General features: G+C 44.8%; 1 protein-coding gene across 3 annotated transcripts in view; it reads right to left on the bottom strand.

Annotated features, from left to right (window-relative positions):
* SLCO3A1 (solute carrier organic anion transporter family member 3A1) overlaps window positions 1-24,274 on the bottom strand; it is a 191,723-nt gene that overhangs the window by 104,067 nt on the left and 63,382 nt on the right. For all 3 annotated transcript variants that reach the window (XM_062631055.1, XM_062631071.1, XM_062631063.1), the window contains one exon: window positions 15,605-16,070. In XM_062631055.1, the coding sequence (XP_062487039.1) occupies window positions 15,605-16,070 (466 nt within the window). The remainder of the gene's footprint in view (window positions 1-15,604; window positions 16,071-24,274) is intronic.

Raw genomic sequence — 24,274 nt, 5'->3', positions numbered from 1 at the left:
AGCGGTAATCCTGCACAATCTGTGTTTGAAGTGTGTGTGTAAAGGGGATACACTAACCACCCACCTTCACCATCAAAGCCAGAGACTTGAGTAGAAGACAGCATCCTTAGATGCAGGAGCTGTTCCTGGAGAGCAGCATCTCCAAAGATAAGCCCTAAATCCCTCAGCTCAGCTACTGCAGAGCAGCCGGTTTCCCCATCAACTACTGTGAAGCCAAGGACACAAGGGACTTGAAGTTAGGTAGTAACTGTAATCAAACCTCAAAAGCCTCATTAAGGAAGAGCAGAAGTAGACACAAGAAGCACAAACTTGGTGCTAAACCAAAACACTAAGCTGTTTCCTATGCATCTGATAGAGGACAAAGTCTCTTTCAAGAGGGAAGGCAGACACAACCACACTGTGTCTGCCTTCATGTTGACACTTGAGGTTAGATTTGAACTCCTTCTCCAGCAGGGAGGTGGCACAGCCTGCTGCTGCACACAGGGGCTATTGAATGATGACAGGTTAACTGTTACCTTCGAATCTCCCTTTTCATCAACCATAACACAACAGTTATGAACACAACTGGCTGAAAAAGGATACTGATTTGCATGCTAGGGCATCAACAGTCATTACCCATGGTCTCTACCAAATCACATGTTTCTGACCAGCAAAGGTCAAGCAAAGGACCAGCAAAGCAGAAGACCCTTCAGGCAATTGAAGCCACTCTGTGCTACATAGGCAGGTTGCAACCAGGAAGCCTTTAACCTGGGTTGGAGGAAATAAACCACAACGGTCAAAACTGGACCTTTTGCTCCTTTTCCACTCATTCCCACAGGGGGCCAAAGGTTACAAAGACCAGAAGGTGCAAAAGGGAGCTCTGCCTGCCCACTGAGCAACTTTCACCAGCCCATTCAGTCCTCAAAATCACCCTCGGCAAGCAGACAGCAGTTCTATGCTACCTAGCACAGCTCCAGAGAGAAGCTGGCAGGAAAAACAATGAATCATCTGCTGAACTTTAACTTGTGACAGCACTAGTGTGGACACCACTGTGCAGCAGCTGGATCCAGCATTGAGAGATGCGAGGAGCAGGACTAGATGTGCAGCTTCCGGGATGAGAAATAAGAAAGGTCCACTCCTAAACATCAAATCCCATTTCTGCACTCAAAGCTTATGCTGAAGCAAGACCTTAAATCTAAACGGAGATGGGGGAGAAACCCAGTAGAAAATGTGAAGAAATGCTTCTTGGCAGGAATCAAAGATTCAATGCTTGGGAAGTACCTGGATAACACACAGCGCAAATCACTGCTGCAGAAGTCTGATTTTGCAATGCGTTCTTTCATATTGTGGTAGAAAACCTCACTCATATAAGCAGTGAAGATGCAGAGGTACAGCCATCCTACTACCAATGTTGTGGTGGATAAGCACACTGCAAACTGTTAAAAACCCCAAACTTGTGGGTTTGCTGTACCTGTCATTCCCCAAACCTCAACTCAGAGGTACATTTTGACGAGCTGCTGACAGCTAATTTGCTCAAGGCTTGCATTTTGTTTGAAAAGCTCAACATCCCCAGCATGGAAAGCAGCAGTGCTTGCCTTGGGTCAGCAAAACGGGGCAAATGCAGCTTTTCTTTTTCTCCCTAACCCTAGATAGGGGATATGGCTCATGCTTAGAGGTGCAAGGACTCCCGGCCACACGGCTGGGAATTGGTTTTGCTCTGTAGCTGTATAACATCATCCAATTCACAGTTGGAGGCTTTCCAGTTAATGAAACAGCCATGTGGGGCACTGAAAAACAAAACCAAAAGCATTTCCTTCCTTTGCCACCTCCAATCTCAAAAAATCCCTCCAAAAAATGCCAGCCAAAACCTAAACCAAGTAATAGTACTCTTGAAATTCCAGAGCATCTTTATTTCTTACCAGCATTTTACTCTATGCAAGTGTTATCAGCACCTTTGATCACTGTGCTATGGGCAGAAGACAGATAATGATGGGCTGGAGGCAGTAATTATCATCTTCAGTAAACACTAGGATCTCTTTGGGAACAAGGCTCCTGGCACACTCACTTCCCCTCCTGACACCACCCACACCCGCCATCAAAACACACTGTTTATCCACAACACAAGCTTGCTTTCCAAGAACATGGAGACCACGTGCGTCCCACAGCCCAGGAGAAGACAAGCAGAATTGCCCAACAATTGTGATCCAGAAAGGCAATATTTAACCCCAGATTCCATCCAGTCACCTAATTCCCATGGCTATCAATTAAAGCATCTGAACTTCTGTAGACTTCATGGAGATGGCCCTTACCATGTTTCTCCTATACCTGCTTAGCTCCCGTCTTAACTCTAGTTGCTTCCATACTTGCCCCCCCCAGTCTTAACATACTGCTGCTCACCTCTGTACCTCAGCCTTCCCTTATTCTTGCCTTTGCTGAATGCAGCCTTCGCTCATGCAGATTTCCCAGATCCTTACCCCTTCTTAAGTCACCTCCAACAGCTCCCTCGTGCACTGTAGATTCAATTTCAAATTGCTTTCCTGGGCTGCAGTAAGCAGCAAGGACTTTCTCAAGCATATCCTTATCCAGTGCTACACCTCCTTGCCGCTTCCTCCCTCCACTCCTCTGGCTCTGCTCTAGAATTTACTGCCCCTCTAGGGCTAATAAAGCCCAAACTTGCTGATTTTAAGGCATGGAGTCAGTCTCATCTGTTTACTCAGACTCGGAATGCCACAGGACAGAGACACTAATTTACTCAGAAAGCTTTAGCTCGATCTGCTCTAGTCACCACTTTACTACGGCTTTGGGGGGGTGCAGAATGTGAGAGGAACTCAAGGAGCGACACATGGGAGCATTTTATACAGTAACGCTGGAGAGCAGCACAGCTTCATTCCCACTTCTGCTGCTCAGCTGAAATTTTCACTTCAACAGGTCTTTCACGTATCACCAAAACCCATTTAAGACCACATTTTTCACCTAATGGAAGGGCCTGCCATAATCTTTGCCAGCTGCTCCAACCACTGCCTTATGCCCCCCATCCCAGGGCACCTTCTCATCAGTCCAAGGAATGACCAGAGCATTCCTACCAGTGGTGGGATTTGGCAAGACCAGGGTCATGGCACAAATGTTGCCTCTGGCAGCAGCAAGATTTTTGACAGGCAGATGCCACTTCTTAAGATATCTTATAAAATATCTTATTATTCTTAAGGTGTCTTACACAAAAAGGACAGGAACTGTTGGAACAAGTCCAGAGAAGGGCCACAAGGATGATCAGGGGACTGGAGCACCTCCCATATGAAGACAGGCTGAGAAAGTTGGGGCTGTTCAGCCTGGAGAAGAGAAGGCTGCGTGGAGACCTCATAGCAGCCTTCCAGTATCTGAAGGGGGCCTATAGGGATGCTGGGGAGGGACTCTTCATTAGGGACTGTAGTGACAGGACAAGGGGTAACGGGTTCAAACTTAAACAGGGGAAGTTTATATTGGATGTAAGGAGGAAATTCTTTCCTGTGAGGGTGGTGAGGCACTGGAATGGGTTGCCCAGGGAGGTTGTGAATGCTCCATCCCTGGCAGTGTTCAAGACCAGGTTGGACGAGGCCTTGGGTGATATGGTTTAGTGTGAGGTGTCCCTGCCCATGGCAGGGGGGTTGGAACCTGATGATCTTAAAGTCCTTTCCAACCCTAACTATTCTATGATTCTATGATTCTACAATCTTATGAATAATATAAGATATTCATAAGTTATCTTCATTCCAGATGAGTTTTATGTCTGCTTCACCACCTTCATCACCTTAAAGCCAAAATCCTAAGCATCCAGGCAAGAAAGTAACAGGCTTAGGAAGAAAAATGCACAACCTAACTAGGAGATGAGAAAAGCCACACAGAACTTCAGAATTCACTGACATTTCTGGCCATAAGTATAGGCAAACTTCAAAAGTAACTGGACAATCCCAGGGCACGTGTCCCCTGTGCTGGTGGCTTCAGGAAGATGATTATGGAGCAGCGTGGAGTCTGACTGTCCTCAACCTGCTTCTTGCACTTCACTGTCCACTGCACAAAGAGTGCTGGTCTCAGTTTAATCATCCAACTTGTGGAGACAAACATAGTTGGCAGAGGTGGAGCAGGCTAGTGCTAACAGACAAGAAGCCAGGGCCATTAACCCCTCTGGCACTGAAAAGGAAGATACATTGCTTTGCAGGAATGCAATGGAATGGTTTAGGTCTCAGAGAAATTGCAGAGCTGGAGACAGAATTCCTGGGGCCTACTCTCACCCTTCTGCTGAATTGTTTTATAACCCTGGAGACATTGCTGGAGTAAGTGTATTTGTTTAACCCATGCTTAACTTGAGTTTTGCTACTACTTATAAATCAAGTACCTACAGGATGCTAAGCACCTAATGAGGTGTGGTATGCAACTACAGGAGAGATAGGGTTTCCCTTTGATATGTAATTCTCACCAACACAGGAAGGGAAACAAGGTTTGGAGCGACAAGAAGTGTATTTTACCAGATCAGAGGACAGCTGGGAAATAAAAAGTAAATCCTTAAGTATGAGTAGCCATGAGCCGGAACAAGATCCACCAGGCATGAACGTATGTGTTTTCCAGCTGTCTCAACTGATCAAAGAGAAGGTGTTATCTCTCCCTACAAACCTCTCACCCTCTGGTACCTGTGGGAAACTCCTCATAGCTTACACAGAACCACTGCAAATAGTTAATTTCCTGTGATGTTGCTGCTTGCACAGGCTATAACACAGAGTGCTTGTTTACCACCGGTACCTGAACAGCATGCTTGTACAGGGGACATGCTTGTACAGGGGACATAAATAATGATACACATTGACATAAAGCAAAATGTGAGCTTTATGTAAAATAGAATATTGAACACACACACACACACACATACACACACACCCCCCTCCTAGACAGCAAAACCAGCAAGTGTCCAAAATGAACAGAAAACTAAAGGACAACACAGAGCTGAGGACAGCCAAGCACTAATCAATGCTCAAGACACCTTAGCAGCATGGCCTTGTATGCCACTACCTCTTTCAGTCCCCCCAGTGCACAGTTTATGACTCTGCAGGGGAAAAGCTTTCTCTAACAAGTATTATTCTTTTGATGATCAGTCTGATTGAATTAGGACATCCTTATGTTGTTAGCTGATGGCTAACAACATACAGGTGGTCTTTCATCACAAGGGTAATTGGTCTCAGCAGCAATGACTAACACAACAAAGCTGTCCCAGTTGTCTATTTTTTTCCCTTTAGTATTATTTCTTTCCAACTTTAATAAGCAGAATCACAGTCTCGTACAAACACAGCAGGAATGGTTTGGCCAACACTGAGGATAGGAGGTACAGAAAACCACAGGGAAAACACGAGGCAAGGGCTGGGAGACAACAAACAAAGAATTGGTGCACAGTGCATCTTGCTCTGCTACCTGTTTGAACTCCTGAATTTCCACACTACGGCTTTGATCTGCTGCCTTTAGCCAGATCCTTCACCTTGTAATGAAGTCTTGTTTAGCTGCAATGAAGTGCTCTGAGGTATTAAGTCAAAAGAACAACGTGACACGTTGTTCACATCCATCCAAGAAACTATTTAAATCCTCACATTTTAATTGGTTAATAAAGGACCAAATTTGGATAGCCTCCTCCAGACAAAATCCCTATTATTGCAATCAAAAGAGGGCTTAGAGCAAGCCTCCTCCTAAGGAGGAACCAAATACCTCATTAGCAGCACAGTTAATGAAACTGCTGTACCTTGGCAAAAAGAAAGCTGAAAAAAAGACTCTCCCAAGTGCTTTCAAAACAGGAAAGTTTGAAGGAGCAATTTAGGGACCAAGCCCCCAACTTAGAGAAGGCAAAGTCAGAAGGATTTGTCCAAAGCCATGGGGAAAGCTCCTGGCTGAGTGACTCCGGACCAACCAAGCACAGGCTTCCTGCAGCCTTAAGCTAGCAGTGTGGGCATTTCCAACCTTCCTTTCTCCATACCAGCCTGCATGTTCTGCAATGCTCTGGAGTCATGCAATGCTCCCCAGCCATTCTTTGGATGTGTGTGGCTGCCAGAACCGCACTGCCTGCGGCTGGATGGGACCCACCCTCAGTGCAAAAAGCTCATCCCTTCTCAGAGACCACAGCCCTGCACATGGCCTCCATACTGCCCACATGAAAGAAACAGGTCAAAAAGCCTCAAGTTCACCCCCAGGACGAACCAAACCCTACACATGAAACAGGAACATCATTTTTGCCCTGTGCCTTTTTCAGGCAGAGCTTCTGACATGCAGCTCATGGCCAGTTTCATTCTAAAGCTCACGTAAGGTCCTGTACTCCTTGTGGCAGCAGAGCTAGTTTGGAAGATGCAGCCGACTGACAGTAGTAAAGTGACAGGTTAATGGGGAAACACCTCGCCATGAGCACAGCAGAAGCCCTGCCAGCAGAGCAAACAGGGCTCCAAAATCAGTAGGTAGATCATCAATAGGTTAAATGCCAGCACCAGGCCCCTTGTGACATGTCTGTCAGATGAGAAGTTTCAAGTTGTCGCTGAGCCCCTGCATACACTGCCTTGCCCCTGAGCCCACACTCCACACAAGGAAGGGCTCTCACACCACTTCTAATAAGCCTTCTAATGGCTTATAAGGTGACCAAGAAGCAACTTCAGGTTTGTTTTGCAAGGTACCCATCATGTGCAGCCACACTTTTTCCTCCAGGCTGGTCCATGGGTGTAATCAGACACTTGTAGGTATGGAGACTGCACTGATGTCTCCACAGCAGCTCTGCCTCAGGCCTCAAACAGGTACTCCTGGACCATCTCACACCTTTATTCATGTCGAAGCTGTTCCCCTGGTGTTAACATCATTAATCTTTAATGACTCAGGTCAATACACTGAATCTGTCACATTGGTCGGGCACCTATTGGACATCTCATGACAGTTACACACATAGCCTGGAGGAATGCCTCATCCAGAGCTTGCTCTGCCATCCTTCCTTGATGTCCCTCACAGCCTTTGGATAAAGCTCTTCCTGCCCAGTTCCCCACACCCACAAAGAAGCGCTGCTCTTATGGATGCTATGCTGAGGGGTGACCTGCACAGAGCCACCAACGCATGGCAAAGCCATCATGATAAAAACACAACGTCAACTTTGGCAGCTGAGCACTGCCTGGCCCAGTGTGTCAACAGAACCATATGTTTGTGCCATGGCACTGCCTGGGACTTGGCAAAGACAAACACTTTTAGGGGGTTACTCAGATAGCGCCTATCTGGTACCCAAAGGGTGCGAGCATTGGTAGGCCTAGCACCCAGCTCAAAGCTGCAGCAAACAACCTCTCCAAAGGGCAAAAAGAGTTGGTTGAGCACCTCACCAGAAACAGAAAAGGCAGTTGTAAAAGAGTGAGCTTTTGTGAGAGAGTTTTGTGCTCTCCTATACACTCATATACACAGATGGGGAGGTGTGTGGCAGCCTTCCCTGCAGCTCACAACGTGGCAGACATCACCAAGAGCTGCAGCAACAGGGGTCTGAATCCTATTGACAGGATGTGCGTGTCAGGATACACAGTAAAGCAGTAACCATTTGCAGCTTTAAGGCAGTGATTATCTTTCAGCACTATTTCAGGTCAATGCCCTTTGTTGCAAAGTTACAGTAGGAACAGCAAAATTCATGAAAGCTGTCTCTTGCTCCCTTGGTTGAGGAGGAGTGGGATAATCATTTCTGACAAGTCCTGAATTGTCCTCCATACCAAAGGAGAAGAGGACAACACAAGCATCAGTATCGGGCAACACTTCTACCACTGCTTTGAGGCCAGTGCCATGATTTGTGCTGGCGAAAGGGCATATCCTTTGCCTTGTTCCTCCATGGGAAGGCATGTGCCAAACACACCTCCGAGTGTCCTCAATGCCAGCCTATAAACTGGACCAAAACATCTGGAGGTTCCTTATGTGCAATGAGTTGGGAAGTCTCAGTTAAATCCCCAGAAGGGCAAAACCTGATAGCACACACCAGCTCGCTCCGACTTGCACCATCTAGGAGGTACAATAAAACCTTCAGCTCTTGACATGGGCAAATCAACACCTCCCAGTCTAATTAATCCATTTTATGAACCTTAGGACTAATGTGTCCTGTTTTCTGCATAGTTGCCATTTAAACGAGCAGGGCTCTGCTTTGAAGAGAGTGCCCCAGGAACAATGTACCTCACTAGGCTCTCCCAGCTGACAACTGTTTTAAATACACTACAGAAAGAAACCAAAATGCTCGCAAAAAGCAGTGATTTTTACAAGACAACCGAGTCAACAAATCCCAATTAAGCCAAAAAAATCAGCTGCAGAGTACACAGAGAACACAGAGTAACATGGAAACAGCTCCCACCCTCAATATGCTCTCACACAAAGCCATTTGTGTTGGACCCAAGCTTTATTTACTCAGCTCATAACAAAAAAAGCTTTTAGCAGAAGGTTAAGGTAACTGGAGCAATTGCTGTAAAATAGTGGAGCCCATAGCAGTTACAACTTTGTGCATATATACATTTAACTGAACAAATATATCCATTCAGCTGCTGCCTTTCACGACTCAGCCTTCCTGCCTGCAGTGGGGAAGGATATTCCCATTAACTGATTGTTACTGCTCTAATACACCCTAGACACTTGTTTAGGTTTCCATTTAATTTTGCAGGGTATTACCACTACCACCGTAGAAGGGGACATGTGTAACCAAGCCAACCCCAGTGACACACAGAAAATGAGAACACAGATCTATTCCCAAAGGGGAATAATTATAAAGGGCTGCAGGTTACCAATGGATCAGTGGCTTAGGCCAACATAGTTATTACCAGTATATCCACATGAAGCCACGGGATTTAATCTGATCACAGCTAGTCCACAGGGAAGACAACCCCGTGAATGTGATGCAAAGACACCTTTCAGTAATGAACAGGCATCACAGCACTCACGCTGGCAACAGCACTCCTTTTAGTTCAGCGTTAATACTGTGTCTTTCTTAATCCCTTGGAGACTGTGGCAGAAAGGCTCGGCTCTCTAAATCGCCCATAGGAGGATGCATCTACCGAACAAAATGATCACAAAATTCCGTCAAGTCTTTACGCTAAAATTGTTGTGTACCTATAAAACTGCAAACACCAGCAAGGAGAAAAGCAATTCTCTGGAACAAGTGCTCACGCCTCACAAGTGCCTGTGCCCACACAGAGGTGGACAAACTCCCCAAGCAGCTCAGGGGTACTGAGCAGGCACACAGAGGAAATACAACAGATAGGAAGTCAGCTGAAGTCCACTAGAAAGGACCTAGTAGAAGCAGGCTTGAAAAGGAAAAGGGTTAAGGAAAGCACAAGGTTGGCAGAGCCTTAGGTGGGTGAGCTCAGAGAAGCATGTTCCAGCAAGAAGAGCTAATGTGAATGAAGTACCTATGTTGTTTGCAGACCACAAATGAGCACACAAGTGGGAAAGGCCGCAAGGAGTGAAATGGATAAGCAGCAGAGCTACAGACCTCTCAAGTGGGTCCTTAAAGACCTCCTAATCAATACACATCATGAGGGCCTCAAGAGGGCAGTGATATGACCTGTATACTATAAACATGTATTTATTCCACTTGTTATCATTAAGCAATGTAGGTTCAAACATACACTTCAAGCAATTGGAGCAATTTGGAAAGGGCAAGAAGGAGCAAAATGCATTCAGGCTTTTCAGCAATTAGAGACATAACCAGCAAGCAGCTACTGGAAACGGAAGTGAATTTCTTGATAGGGTGGATATTAAAAAAGAAAATCCCAGAATGAAGAAAAATATCTCATAGAATTGGGAAGGGCAGAAACAATGCTCACCTCAACCCATTTCTGTGGATACCCAACCTCCTCACTAACTTTACACGGAACCTATCATATTGTAGATACCAACCTATGTAAAGAAGAGAATATATTTCCAGCCTGAAAGCCACACATCTGCAGATTTGCATTATGAGCTCCAAACTATTCACATTTCTTGGAATTGTGCGGTGTGTGTCCCAGGAAACAGGATTCTGAAAGCTTCAAATATAAAAAGTACAGTAAGTTACATTTAAGAATATTGGTTCGATGATAGGGTTTTCAACTCTCTGATTTCTGTGGCTTGTTCTTTAATGGCATTAAACACACTTTTTGCTTTTGTTTAGAAAATCAGAAAACCCATTTCCCTTTAAAGGATGTAATTTTAGTATTTATTACGTATACCAGGGTTCATCAGTATCAGATACAAAGTAGATGAATGGTTTCAAAACTCACAGCAACTGCTTAGCTTACCAACATGAGCTTCCTAATAGAAATCCAAGTACTACTTCTTTGTATTACCACATACAAAACATTGACTCAAACTCTGATGACTTCAGCATCTTATGCTGATAACTTGCTATTAAGTCACTGCCATAGATACCAACGCTCAGATTTAATTCATGTCAGTCAAGAAAATGTTACTGCTTCTCCAAAGCACAATGGCTGCTGTCATTTTGACTGACGTAAGCTACCATAAGTGATTTTTCAAATGGACAAATTTATCCCTAGAGACAGCAAGATTCCAACTAGGGCATGTTTGTCTTCCTCTGCAGCAAATCTTGAGCTGGTGCTTGAAGCCAGCAAGAGAGCACCACAAGTGACAGTGAGCATTTCTCCAACTACCGTAGCCAAACAGAAAGTGTTTCCACACATTCCATGCAATACAACCCCACACTGATGCACAGGTCAAAGTCAGGAGTGACAATACAGGGTCCCTCCCCCATTACTGAGTTAGTCCCATCTGGGCAGATGGCAAAAGAACTCATCACCCTGTTGAGTTCTCTTACGCTAACAGCTGGAATAGCCATATCATAAAACAAAATACACACAGAAAAGGCCAGGCAGAAGCCCAGGAGATGAGATAGAAGCAGCTAAACAGGCACATCCAGCAGTGCTGAGTTTTGTATTTCACTGTTCCTCCATCCTGCCATGAAGCAGGCTAAGAACAGCTCTATGCCCCTGAGCACACTATGCTCAGGAACACCTTTGCACCACCAATAACTCAGGAGCGCTCATCACTTACTCCTTGACTCGACTTGCTCCTTCTGGGATTTCTTTAAAGTCATCCTTCACATTACAGCAGCTTCTGCAAGCCATGAGGAGTCTGAAGTGGTGGGTCATGAACACACGGTGCATGTGCCCATAACACTGAGACAACTTCAGCAAACTGAAGAGAGAGTCTCTGATGTGTTAAGGATCAACACAGCGTTCTTCTGAATGAGCCACACAATCTGGCAGGGCTCCCTCCACCATCAATATCAATTACCTCCATCAACAGGAGACAGAATAATAGCAACTTCCCCTACATAATGCAGCCCTTAATTGTCCCAGATCAAGTTCTGGCTCCCAGAAGCTATTCATTCTGCTCTATAGGCAACCATGCCTAAACAAGATGCAAAAACTTTTAGCAGTTAATGTTAAATGCTGCAGGAAGCCCCGAAGGCACGTATGGAGACTGCTAATAACATCACTGCACTTGCTCTAACTGAACACGGAAACCACTGGTGAGAGCAATGTGGGTACTCCAGAAAACACTTGCTCTTGTTCATTTGAGAGGCAGCAAATCCATACCAGCACTGCCAGATCAGGTTCCTCCCCCCCCCCATCAACGTCGCGATGCCTCTGATTCTCCTCCTAATGACAAAGTCTTCATTGATTTCAGCAGAACTCAGCAAGACCTAGCAAAAATGAACTAAAGAGGGAAATGTCAAGTGAGTCATTAGCAGGTAGAGAAAGGGACTGTGTAGTAAGTAGTCTTCAACGTGCTTTTCCTCCTTTAAAGGATGGCACAAATTGAGGGAATCCTTTGGCATTAGTGAAGCTATAGCAATAGAGCCCTGCATGGTCTGCAAGAAAGAGGAATTCATCTACTCAAAGGAGTTACTAATGCCAAATGCCAATAAATACATAGATAAAATTAACCTGCTTGTTTGGAAACCTCTAGATGGGAGTTCAGATCTTAAATACATGTGCTGACCAAAACAGAGAAGCAAACAAACCAGCACCAAAACAGAAGTTTTCCCAACTTCAAATACCTAAGAAAATTGCTTTAATCTGTTGGCTGTTATTGCCAACATTACGACCTTTCTGTTGAGCAGAAACTTGGATGCCAAAATGGGAGAAGAACCTATTTCCCATCATTAGCATGAGCAGGCATGGTCCTGCTATCTAACTCCATTAGAGCACTTATGTGTTTTCCTTTGAACATCCTTTGGTGCGTACTTCCATGCATGCCCCTCTTTGATTTGATTTGCCCTCGGTTACCACAACACAGCCTTTTTTCCTAGGGCTGGTTACTACAGCAACAGATTCTGAGTTTGGTAGCAACACATTGTAGGCATCAAAAAAATCTGCAATTAGTTCAAGAAACATGAAGCTACATGTTAGCAGCCCATGCCACAGAGATATCTTCCTGTAATATCTCATCCTGTCTTTCTAATTATGAAACTCCACGAATCCCCACCTTCTTGGTAGAGCACAAGCCTGAGCAACCTCTGCCTTCAAGGGATGCACAACAGAGGAGCACTACCCACCATCTCCTGTGTGCCAGTCATGGCAGAGAAACCACAACAACCCAGAGTTGATGGATTTCATGGCCAGAAATATATTGTATTCCACAGATGCTATTACTTGCACTAGCAATTAAAATCAAATTTTCTCTTTAAATTCCATATGGTATCACATCTGCACTCTTCTGCACATATGTACCAGTACTAATACTGAAAGAAGGTTTGGGGAGGTGTATTTGGGGTTGTTTTTTTTTGTTGGTTCTGTTTTGTTTTAAACTAGAGGAGTTTTCCTATATTATAATTTCTCTGCATAAGTTACTCCACTTAATTCTTGTAAAACTTGGAAGCAAGGAAAAAAGTCTCAGTGCAGAGAGTTATTTCTATCTAATTCTCTACCTTGAGACACAAGAGGGTTTTTATTGCAGCAGGTGAACAATTACTAGTACTTGGCTGTCAGGTAAGGGACTGCTTTTTGCCCTCCAGCTACAATACGGCCCAAATGCACCAGGTAACATACTCAACGTTAGCAATATACTACAGACATCATCGACTGGTCAGTCTGATCATATCCCGGCCACAGCCCACCATGACAGAAAGTTCAGCCAGACTATTACCACTGTTACTAATTAGTTCCTATCCTGAGAGAATAACCTGTGCCAGATTTGATCCCAATTTAAACTGAGGGAACTTCACCAGAAACAGGTTATCCGGTTACACAGTGTAGCCCCTACCGAGTGAGCATGCTATTATGAGAAAGCAAACTGATATAAATATAGCTCGGTGACAGTATACACGCTGCAGTTATTTCCTCTGCAAAACAGAGAAGAATGAAGTGGGTAAGCTGCTCAGCCAGCTTTCTGCTAAGGCCACGGAAAATTGCATTCATGACATCAACCAAAATAATCACTTAAAGACAAATCTGAACAAGTAATTCTCAAACAATATTTTAAACTGAGAAATCTCACCTCCCTCTCAAGTACTCATAAACCTGAGGAGATATGTAATTTCCACCACCTTCTTTTCCATTTAGATTCATTCACAGGATAGATTTTTTCCCCCTCTAGTTTTTTTGCCTGTTACCTTTTATTTTTTACTAGGCAAATTGACTGCTGTTTGATGTAGGAATTAATCAGCCCACATCTGTAAACCTACTTGTGCAGGTAGGCTGGGACAAGGCAGATATTGAACTTCATTGTTGGTATAGCTGGTTGGTTGAGTACGGCTACACATGCGCTCTTCTGCAACCCAGAATTCATATGCAGAAATTATGATTTTCATAGCTAAAGCCAGTAAAGCAAACACCCCATAATTGCTTGGTGGTTTTTTTTAACTCTGCATGTAAAAGGAACATGGGTAGAAGCATATGTCTGAAGGAGAAATAATGAAGCATATAGTAATCAGAAATCATTTTCTGGCAGCACTTTCCCAGCTACAGTTGAACTGCCAACTTTAAAGAAGTTATTTTAGCATACAAGATGAATGTATCTCAGGAGCAAAAAGAATCACTCTTCCTAATCCTCCTCTCATGCATCCTCGTCAATCCTCTTCTCAGACATGAAGCATTGCTTAAAAACTGCCCAGGAACAGACTGAAAGAAGTTGCTGCTTCTCTATTTATAATGGATAATCTTAGAATCACTCTTAATTCCAGCTCATCATTTATGGTGTTGGCAAAGTTACTCCAGTAAATTTAGTCTCATCATTCACCTTTGGGTTGTACAGTATCTTGTATTTTATTTATCATCCTGCTTCATCCAGTGGAACCTTCACAAGTGCTTACAGAACCAAGTGAAGGTGAATAATGATCCAGGGAGAAAGCTAAACACTGAAATACTACGATTTTATGGTCAGTTACAGGAAACATGGACACACTTTGAATATGCAGAAGAATCTCTTTAAGCAAAGGAATAATAGATCCAGGAATGCCACAGGTTGTTATATAGTTGTCTTTCCAACAGGCCTCTATGCTACCCCAAGACATCAAACATCATTCAGAAAGTCAGAGGGACTCTCCGTTTTTGCTGTCTATAGTCACACCTCAACTGTGTTCAGTTAGGCTTGGGAACGTGATAAAAATATCTTTGGAATAAAGAAAAACCAGCAATAGGATCATCCGTTCAGTTGAAAGCCACGTCAAGATAGGGATGATGGGACAAGTTCTGGTTACTAGAAACATAGTTGGGTTACTAACAAGCACAGAAGGATCACATTAATGGCAGCACACGCTTTACTGATCTATTGCATGGGAACCACCTATATGGAGACAAGTCCTCCAGAAAGAAGAATGAACCAAACTGGTAAGCTTTTTTTGAAGGACAACTTCACCACAACATCCTCTTCAAACCTGCTGGAGAGGGTACTACTGCTGAAACCTAAAAGCACTTCACTCAGTAACAGGGATGTTTCATTGAGTAACTGAAGCTATATTTCATCTCTTAACCATCTGGAAGGACTTTGCAACATGATCACCAGAATCATGAGCTCTACTTCAGGCTCACTGTATCTCAAAATAGACCTCACCAGCTTCCGCATCCCATTCCGTTACAGGGATCACATTATGTGGGGTTCTGCCACAGCAGGCTGGGTCACAGCACCTACTCTATCACAGGCACTTCCTTGCTAAAATGTGATGGTCATAGTGACAAGACATGTCTCTTCTCAGTATCCTTATACTGCAATGATTACTCAGAGACAAATGCTTTGAACAGGAGGGAACTAGGTTACGCTGGGGGGAAAGAATCATCCTCACATATGCCACTTGGAAATTCTTCAGCTAAAACTCAACCATAAGCCACCAATAACAGAATTTAAAGCAATCTGGGCAAACCCAATAGGAGTGAGCATCTTTCTAATAATCCAGTAATAATCATCATGGCTGTCAATTTTTACCATTGCTACAATACAAGCAAGTATCACTGTGTTTCTCTGCTGCTTACAACAGGTTCATGTAGAGACTCATGCCAAGTTACCTTCACAAACTTAGAACATGGAGAAGAGGACTCAAGGCATCCCTTGCACTGGTATCAAACAGAAAACAAGAGCAAGATGCCAGCCCATAAAGAAAGCCTTCAATAAGAAGTCCAGAGAGACTTACCTATGTACAGGGAGGAATCTTTCCGCCTCACATGGTCATCAATGTAGGAAACTCCCAGGGGCTGGACAGGGGTAGCACCAATGCCCAGGAGGACCTGTGCTCCAATAAGCAGCAAGTACATCATGTTGGTAGCAGTCCTATTCCTGCAGATAAGGTCCGGGTCTGGTCCCTCATCACTGGTGGACCCGTTGGCAGCACACACATCCCTCCCTTCAGCCCCCCAGCGTATTTCTCCCGATTCATATTCATACTGGTGGGTCAGAAATTCAGGCAACGCGGAGAGGAGGGCACCCAAGGCCATGACAATCCCTCCACATCCTATCAAGCGTGGCCGATGTCCTCGGGCTCCGAAGTAGCTCACGAAGAGGATGAGGGCCAAGTTGCCGATCTCGAAGCTGCTGGCAATGACGCCCACATCAGCACTCTGAAGGTTGAATCGCCGCTCCAAGGTGGTTAAAACACTCACCTACAACAGAGAAATCCAGAGAAAATTACTGAAAGGGAACACAACCTGCCTTCTGTCCTTCCCATATGTCCTGCTAAATCATAAGTTTCCTTGACTTTTCCTTGGAGCCAAAAGCATACACATCAAGGACAACCAAATCACACTACAGCAGTAGCTGACCTCCAAGCATGATCTGACTATTCAAATACAGCCACATCAGAAGGTCCTAATACCAAGTGACATTTCACGGCCTACCACCTGTCTGAGCACATGTTCACTTCCAAATTCCTGCGCACATCAATGTATATTTGGGATGCCTGCAGACACCCACGAACCCACGACTGGTCAGCCTCTCTTTGCACTTCCTTTCTATTCAAACTCACAGCCTTCACGTTGCAAATTCTGTCCCACAAACCCAACACATGGCACAAACCACACCGAGCCTCGCATCATGCTGGGCACCCAACCTTTCTCTTGTTCCCTTAGAATGAACTGCAGTTAGCAAGCAACAGAAAACCTTGCAGGTACCTGGCTCACACACACACACACAAGGTCTTTAAGTCAGAGACAGTAACGCAGAAATAGGCAATTTGGCCAGCACAGGAGGCTTCTATTGAAGTATATAAATAAAATGCTGATCAAAGGGTTTAAACTGTTTGGGGATTAGTTAATGACTGGCATCATCACATGGTATTTTTGAGAAGAGAGGCCAATTAAGGTTTACATAGAAGATTTAAATCCACCATGAAGAAGGGAAGATTTAACAAAAAATAGTTATTTAACACTGAAAGGAGCACATGAATAGTCTTCAAATATTTACTATTGCTGCAAAAAGGAATGACCTTTCTTTGCATTTTAAAGGGAGAAGACAAGAAGTGGCAGGTTTAAACTGCAGCAGAGATGATTCAGGTTGAATACAAGGTGGGGAGAAGTCAGACTTTTACTGGTAAGGATTGTGAAGCACTGGAACATGCTGCCCTGAGAGGTTGCAGAGGTCTTTGAAAGAGCATAGACCAGCATCTGTCAGGAAAGACATAGGTATGACTGATCTTGCTCTAGGCAGGAAAATGAACCAAGTCATCTCCTGAGAGCTCTTCCAGTCTTGGTTACACAGCACAATGAAACACAACATGGATTGCCTGCAACAGTCATAGCACTGATTAGAGTATGAAGATGAAACATTACGTACCTCACTTGCTGCCATCCCTGCTCAAGGGAGAAAACTCAGCATGTCCTTATGTCTATAGCAGTGTCCCCCTTATACAGGGGAAGGAACAAAAGGGGAAGAAACCCCCCCACAAAAGAAATCTTGAACATGCCACAGAAATGCCAAAAACTTTTACCTTGGATAAAAGACTCTTGTTTTTCACACTGCGAAAGATGAAGATATTTAAGGTTATCCTAAAACAGGCAGGTTTCTCTATCAAAAAAAAAAAAGAAGTGATAAAGACCTCAGAGCAGAAGGTAGCCCCTGGGTAGAACAAAAATAGCCTCCCTCTGGAGGCACTGAAAATCTTTGCTGATAAACCTCACGAAGCAGGAGCCAGTCTGACCGACTTTAAAGTATTCTGACAGCAGCTCTTTTCCGGGGGCAGTTAGCCCCTGTTAGGGTACACCAGGGCACTGCTGGACAAAGACAGCCCCATCGGCAACACAATGGAAAACTGGAAACAACCCACTTCTGCTGCTTTGCATAAGCAAAAACTCCCACATGTGACCCTGAGAAGTGTCCAAGTCAGACCTCCCAAACTGGACTGTTTTAATGATTTCTGAAAATTCAGCCTTTATCTCATACAGTGAGTTCTTATTTTATACTACCACCGCAATCCTCCCGCACTAAAGAGCCAAGAAATGAGCAAGGCAAGGAAAAAAAAACACCAAACCTAAAAATCAAACCCTATGACTGAAGGCAATTCAATAGCAGTAACTTTTACCCCACACCAAAGCCAAGTGAAGATGAGGTCAGAGGAAATGGAGATCACCACTTCATCTGAACGTGGACCACAGGTACCCGTTGGGATGAAACAGCTCTGTGATTCACCAGGGGAAACAATGTCCTCTTGTGCAAGGGCACAGCACAGCCTGTCCCCTCTACAGAGACCTTGGCTGCAGTGCTGGGTGAGCAGTGCTTGAGCATACATCTAACAATGACATTGCTGTTCCCAACCCTATGAAACCCTCCCTATGGGAGCCAGGGCAATGGAGCTGAGCAGATGGGACAGAAACTGCTAGAAACCCCTATGTTGGTATTTTTGAAGCAAGGCAAACCCAGGTGGAGGAATAGGGACAACATTCTATTGCCCCAGACAGCCTTGCCAGGCACTCATGCAACAAAGCCACATTTATCACCCACTATACACGACTGGTTTTATTGCAGGAGGTGATCTATTGAGGTTGGTGTAGTCACACTGGTAGGACTCCAGACTTCAACGCCACACAGCAAACACCAACAAACTAATCCATGCAAAACCCCTGCCATGGGAGCCCCACTTCATGCTGCCACCGCCAGCATGTCCCTAAAGGAACTCAGCTGTAGCTGAGGTCCCACAAACATAGATTTTGGCAGAATTTTGGGGAATCTCTCCAAGATGAGTAAAACACTCTAAGCATGCAAAATCATGTCTGTGGTACTCATTTCCGAACTGTACCTAGATAGGAAACTCATAATTACTCATTACAGCTGTGTAAACTGAGACATTGAGAGCCAAATATTAATGAGACAGGTACAGTCAACAGAATTAACTTGTGATGGAGTAATTTGGGCTGGAAGAGTGAAAGCCAACAGAAGTGATTTCCCAAGGCCAAGGCCACTGGTATTAACTAGCTTTGGAAGTCTCTTCCACATTTCAAACTGGCTGTTAAATTTTAAGCCTTACCATATATATATATATGTATATGTATATATATATACACACACACACACACACACACATGTGGCAAGAAGCAGGATGGTGTTTAGAAACACTTGGGCATCACACCTTACAAGCATCAGATTTTGACAGCTGCATTTCAGATATAAAGAACTGCATCATTTCTAAGTGCAGTTCACAGTGACAGAGACAGTAAGTTGGTGGCAAACCTGGGAACTAAAACCAGAAGTGCAATTCTCATTCTGCTCTTATTTCTGTGGAACTTCAGTTGTTCTCTTCCTTTTTACAAAAGCTAAATCACTCACAATAGGGAAACAGAGTCTCAGCATCCCCTAACTGTTTCCTGCTTTGGTGAAGAGACTGAAACAAAAGGAAGACAACACTGCAAATCGAACTCCAACCCTCCAGATGAAAGCTGGCAGGAGTTCTTATTCCTCTGGCCAGACCACACTGCGTTTCCCTGCATGCTCCTTCTGACTGTAGCACTGCCACGCAGTGATACCAGCTCTGCCTTTATTAAGCAGGGTATGTGGAGCAGGGGTGAAAGGTGAAGAATCAAAACCATCACATCAGCTTTGAGCATCCAGAGGAAAACAGTATCCAAGTACGAAGTGCAGAGACCAGAATCGGCAGAGTAGCCTCCAAAATACTGACAGTCATGGGGAAAAAACAAAACAACATGAAATATCCCAAAATAGGTTTGGGAAATAAACTGCAACATGCAGATTTTTAGCCAGCGAGCACCAGGAACACAACTGCGTTACGTCCAGAGTGGCTGCAGCCAAGACAGCACAGCCCAAATTCTTCCTTTGACATTGGCTGTGACCTTAAATACACAGGCCGACTACAACATCTGCATTAGCACAGCAGAGATGCTACCTGCATTGATTCCAAGCAACCCTCTGCCCATGGACAGAATCATTCTCCCACCCTCCTCTATACCCTAGCTTTATGGGGCTTTCTGCATAGAAGGTGTAACCTGACAAAATACTTGCAGTTTGCAGGTAGGATGCTCCTGATGCCCTTGTAGCTGTTAGATAAAAGAGCACTGTGCTGCCTGTATTTCCTTTCACAAGCCTGCTCCCCAGCAGATAAGCCATCACTCCTCCCAGACACTAACTCTATTTATCAAGAGTTATGTAAACTGTTGCAAAAGACATGACAGGCCTCTGTAAAATACTGACATCATGTGAAAAGGCTGCAAAGATTATAGAGTCCGAGACCAGGTTGATCATTCAGGAGTGCAGCCCATGTAGATGTTGGTTTAAAAGCAGGGACACAGGGAATAGAGTGGTGCAGCCGCACAGTGGCTTGAGATGGACAACCTCCTGCTAAAACACAGCAGGAAACACCAGGAGGCCACCTTATTAGCTATGAAGCTGCTATTTCCTGGCTCCTGTCAATTTACACAGCTGTTTTGCCAGGGCTGGAAAGAATAGATTAAGAGGATATTCAGTTAAAAAAAGCTTCAAACCTAAATGAAACCAGTTATCAGGAAGCTATTACAACATCCAGTAAAATTCACGCTGACAAGATACATGAGACGCATGACCCCAAAAGTTAGTGGTGTGAAACCACCCACTGCAGCAGACAAATTCAGAGAAGGCATGAGAGGACAGAGGCAGAGACAGCGGTGTAATCGTGGCAATGCCAGTGCCGACAATGCTGGGAACAGCACTGAAACTACTGAAGCTTCATATGGGTATGTGCCTATGCTAAGGGCAGCTGTACCTTGCCTGCGACTCTTACGTCCTTGTGTTTGTCCTGCAGATCAGTCCTTAGCAGGTCACTGAGGCTCTGCCCAGCAAAGCACTTTAGCTCCATCACTGTACACAGTCTCGTTGCCTTTTACATGTCTCAAAGCCTCCACCACCCACCTTGATAGGAACTGGTTTTCTGTCTCTAACCGCATCCTGTCTCCAGTGGGACTCCCATTTGACCCACTCCAGACACCTCCCACCCAGTTTTAAAGAGCAGCTCTACTAAGATTAGCTACGGCATTAGAGAGATAACTGGACTGTGTGGCTGATGTTACTGTACAAGTTCATGCTCCCCTAGACTAAATCTACAGCAGATCAGTCACTTGGACCACCATAAACTACATCAAGTTGGGCACCTGCACATCTTGCTCATGCAGAAAGCAGGCTTTCTGTGAACACACTGCCTAACATACAATAACAAGAAGTAATGAAAACCTAAACCATGCTTGCACCATCTCCTCTTCTTACAGAGCCACAGAAGTCTGCACACATGTGTTTATCTCAGTTGATTTTGAAGACTAACCTGAAAAGGATCTGGGCTAAAGGGGCCTCTCAAGTCTACCCTAAAACACTCTTCAATGATTGAAAAAGGAAAATGATCTCACATAATGCACACAGTGACAAATGACCCACATAATCAAAAAAAAAAAAATCCAAGGTAGCTTTTGCCATGCCATTCTGAACTTATTTCAATAACACACGCTCACATTCATCATTCCTGCCTGTCCCAAATCTACTGATCTTGACATTTCTGAGCCAAGGTACATTTGTTCTCTCTATAGGCTGTTTATGTTATACTAATGCTCAGCAAAAGTGCAATCCACAAACCTGCTTCACACTATTGTCCCACTTTATCACTGAGAAATGAACTGAAGGCTGGGGGCACCATTATGGAGTCAGACACTCAGTGCATTGAAAATGAGTATCATATTGCTAGTATCTCCAATGATCAAGTCATATTCACCCACAGAGTCCACAGATAAGTTCATTGTATTAATAATACAGGGTTATATATAGAAAACACATTGACATTATGCCTGAAGGGCCTTTTTAAAAGGCTTCTTTTTAATGTAAAAAACATTTTCTCAGTTATGTGGTAAGAGATTGGACTTGAAGAGACATGCCTGCAGTGCTACAGGGTGTAAAATAATTGCCTGGCAACTATGTTCCCAAAGGAAAACAAACGCAAACCACCTCCCACAGTCTCCATTACAGAGCCGGGAAACACAAGATTCCTCAAAGAGCCAAAGTGATCGTCCCATAAACAAAGCTGCTGCTTCCAAAGGCCTCCTGCACCCACTTCTTCAGGTGTCACCTTGTCCTCTCCTCCAGCAGCCACAGAGGATGGGAAAAAGCCCATCCTGTAGTTGGAGGCAAGCTCTCCTCCCTGTAGAGCTGGTACCATTGGGCTCAGTCCCCCTTGCCACCCACCCTCCCAGCTGACCACACCAGCTACCAGGCTCCGGCTTCAAGCCCAAGGGCACAACGCTGATCCTCCGCTCTGATGTTTTTCTGCTCCGCAATCCCAGTGTTAAGACAATCGCTTGTGGTGGAGCCCAATTTCTTAAAATGCAGACAATTCCCTTGGCATTCAGCCCACTCCTTCCCCATCAAAAGGCTGGAAGGGGAGGAGAACAAACTTAATACCCTTTGCCCAGCCCCAGGCATCAGCATTCCTTGTTGCTCCCCACCCTACTGAAATAGCGAGAGCATCAGGACCTCCCTTCTCAGGCGGCTGATCATTTGTTTCAACACCATACTTGGTACAATAAAGTCACTGGAAACTTGAAAGATGTTCTCACCGCAGATGCTGACACCCGTGCTGGCTTTGGGCACGCGAACATAAGGGAAAGCAAAAAAGGGTGGCGATACGAATGCACCCAAGCTGGCACTGCTCAAGGTCTGGAAATCATCTCTGCATAGAAATTTGCATTCACATGACAGGGATAATAGATGCCGCAGCTGAACCACTGCTGAGAAGTAGGGTGTTATTAGCTTGGCTGTTGCTGCATGAGCCTATGCTGTTTCTAGGCCAGAGCTCAAAAATCTGCAAGTTACTGTACTGGTGCCATGAGGAGTTTGCAGCTCAGATCTATGCCTTGCTAGTGTGAAAAATTCATTCTATATTCTAATGACCAGCTCTGAGATTACTGACATGCTCCAGACGAGGCACACATTCAAGGTCAGGATTTTTAAGGGCCTGAGTACAAAGGGTAATATACCGTGCAGCAAGAGAAACAGCACACCATGCTCCTGGTTGAGGCAAAACACATACCTCTGGCAACTTCTCTTCTCTGGCACCATGCAGACTTTTCTGCTATCTCTTGTAACCCACTGTGCACCTCCTCCCCACATGTCAGCAGTTAAAGCATCCTGTGCCACTTCTCCATAGCCAATGCAGAGCACAAAGCAAGTGTGCCTGGACATTCCTTTGCTGGGTAGCCACAAACACTCCCAGTGATGCTATGTGCTGCTGCACATCACCAGCAGAGCAGAGAGCTATCAGCACCCACAGGAGATATCCTGTTTGGTCAGGAGTTGATGCACCAGTGCAAAGCCTGTTTCAACATAGCTTCAAACAGAAAGAAGTTACATGCCTCTCGATGTTAAACGATTGTATTTTCCACCTACCCCGTGAAACCGCAATCCACACTGATCAAATATGCAACATGAAAACCTAACCTCTAATCTCAGCGCTCATCACAAACAGCAATGCAACTGGCCTGTGTTATCTTTCCATTTGCTTCCTAAGGATCCTGCACGGGACAGAAGGGACTGACCCCCTTTCCCTGCTTCCCCTGAGGAAGTGAAAGAGCACAGCCCCATTTACAGAGGCGTGAACAAAAAGATCAGGGGTGTGTTACTTGCAACTACCCCCTCACATCCATCACAGAAAGTTAGCGTGAGTCACTGACAGCTCAAAATAGAGCAGGTACAGAGCACCAGGCCCCCCAGACTTCTGAGCAGAACCTGGATGCTTTTTCTGTTGCTCTGAAACGGATATGCACCACAGCTGAGATCTGCACTTTGTTAACCAGCCTATGATGATCTTATCACAACTGCAGACTGAGTGTCCCCACAAGCTTTCTGCCTCCAAGTCTGCTGATCAAGATTCACCTCACTGCGTGAAGGCAGGTGATATTTCAAGTCTCAGACAAGGTATCTACATAAATACATCCAGTGCCAGAACCCATTTGTAGCCTACGCCGCTCTTTAGCAGCACAACAAAACGAGTGGTTATTTGAATCCTTATTTAGATTTAAATATTGTATCATTTGCACTGGCAGAAAAGTAATGCATCATAAGCACGCAGAGAAGCACAAACCTCAACAGTGGAACTGCATTTCTGGCGTGCCCTAAAAACTGTAGCACAGAACAGCGCTGCTGGCACATTTCAAACCTGGAGGATGAAGGATCCCATGTGGAATAAGTGCGTGGCAGCAGGGGCGGCCACTCAGCTCTGTCAAAGTAAACAGCTAAGGGAAAGCAGCCAGAACATCTTTGACACGTTCAGAGATGGATCTCTTTTTTTCTCCTGTGGCTGGCAAGTAGGTGCACAAAGCCAGCTGAAGAGGAACTTAAACTATATAACTCA

Source organism: Pezoporus occidentalis, unplaced genomic scaffold (assembly GCF_034315485.1).
Source record: "Pezoporus occidentalis ecotype Australia unplaced genomic scaffold, CSIRO_AGI_Poc_V1 ctg11, whole genome shotgun sequence".
Classification (NCBI taxonomy): Eukaryota; Metazoa; Chordata; class Aves; order Psittaciformes; family Psittacidae; genus Pezoporus; species Pezoporus occidentalis.
The sequence above is the reverse complement of the archived record's forward strand: the minus strand, read 5'-3'. Positions and strand labels throughout refer to the sequence as shown.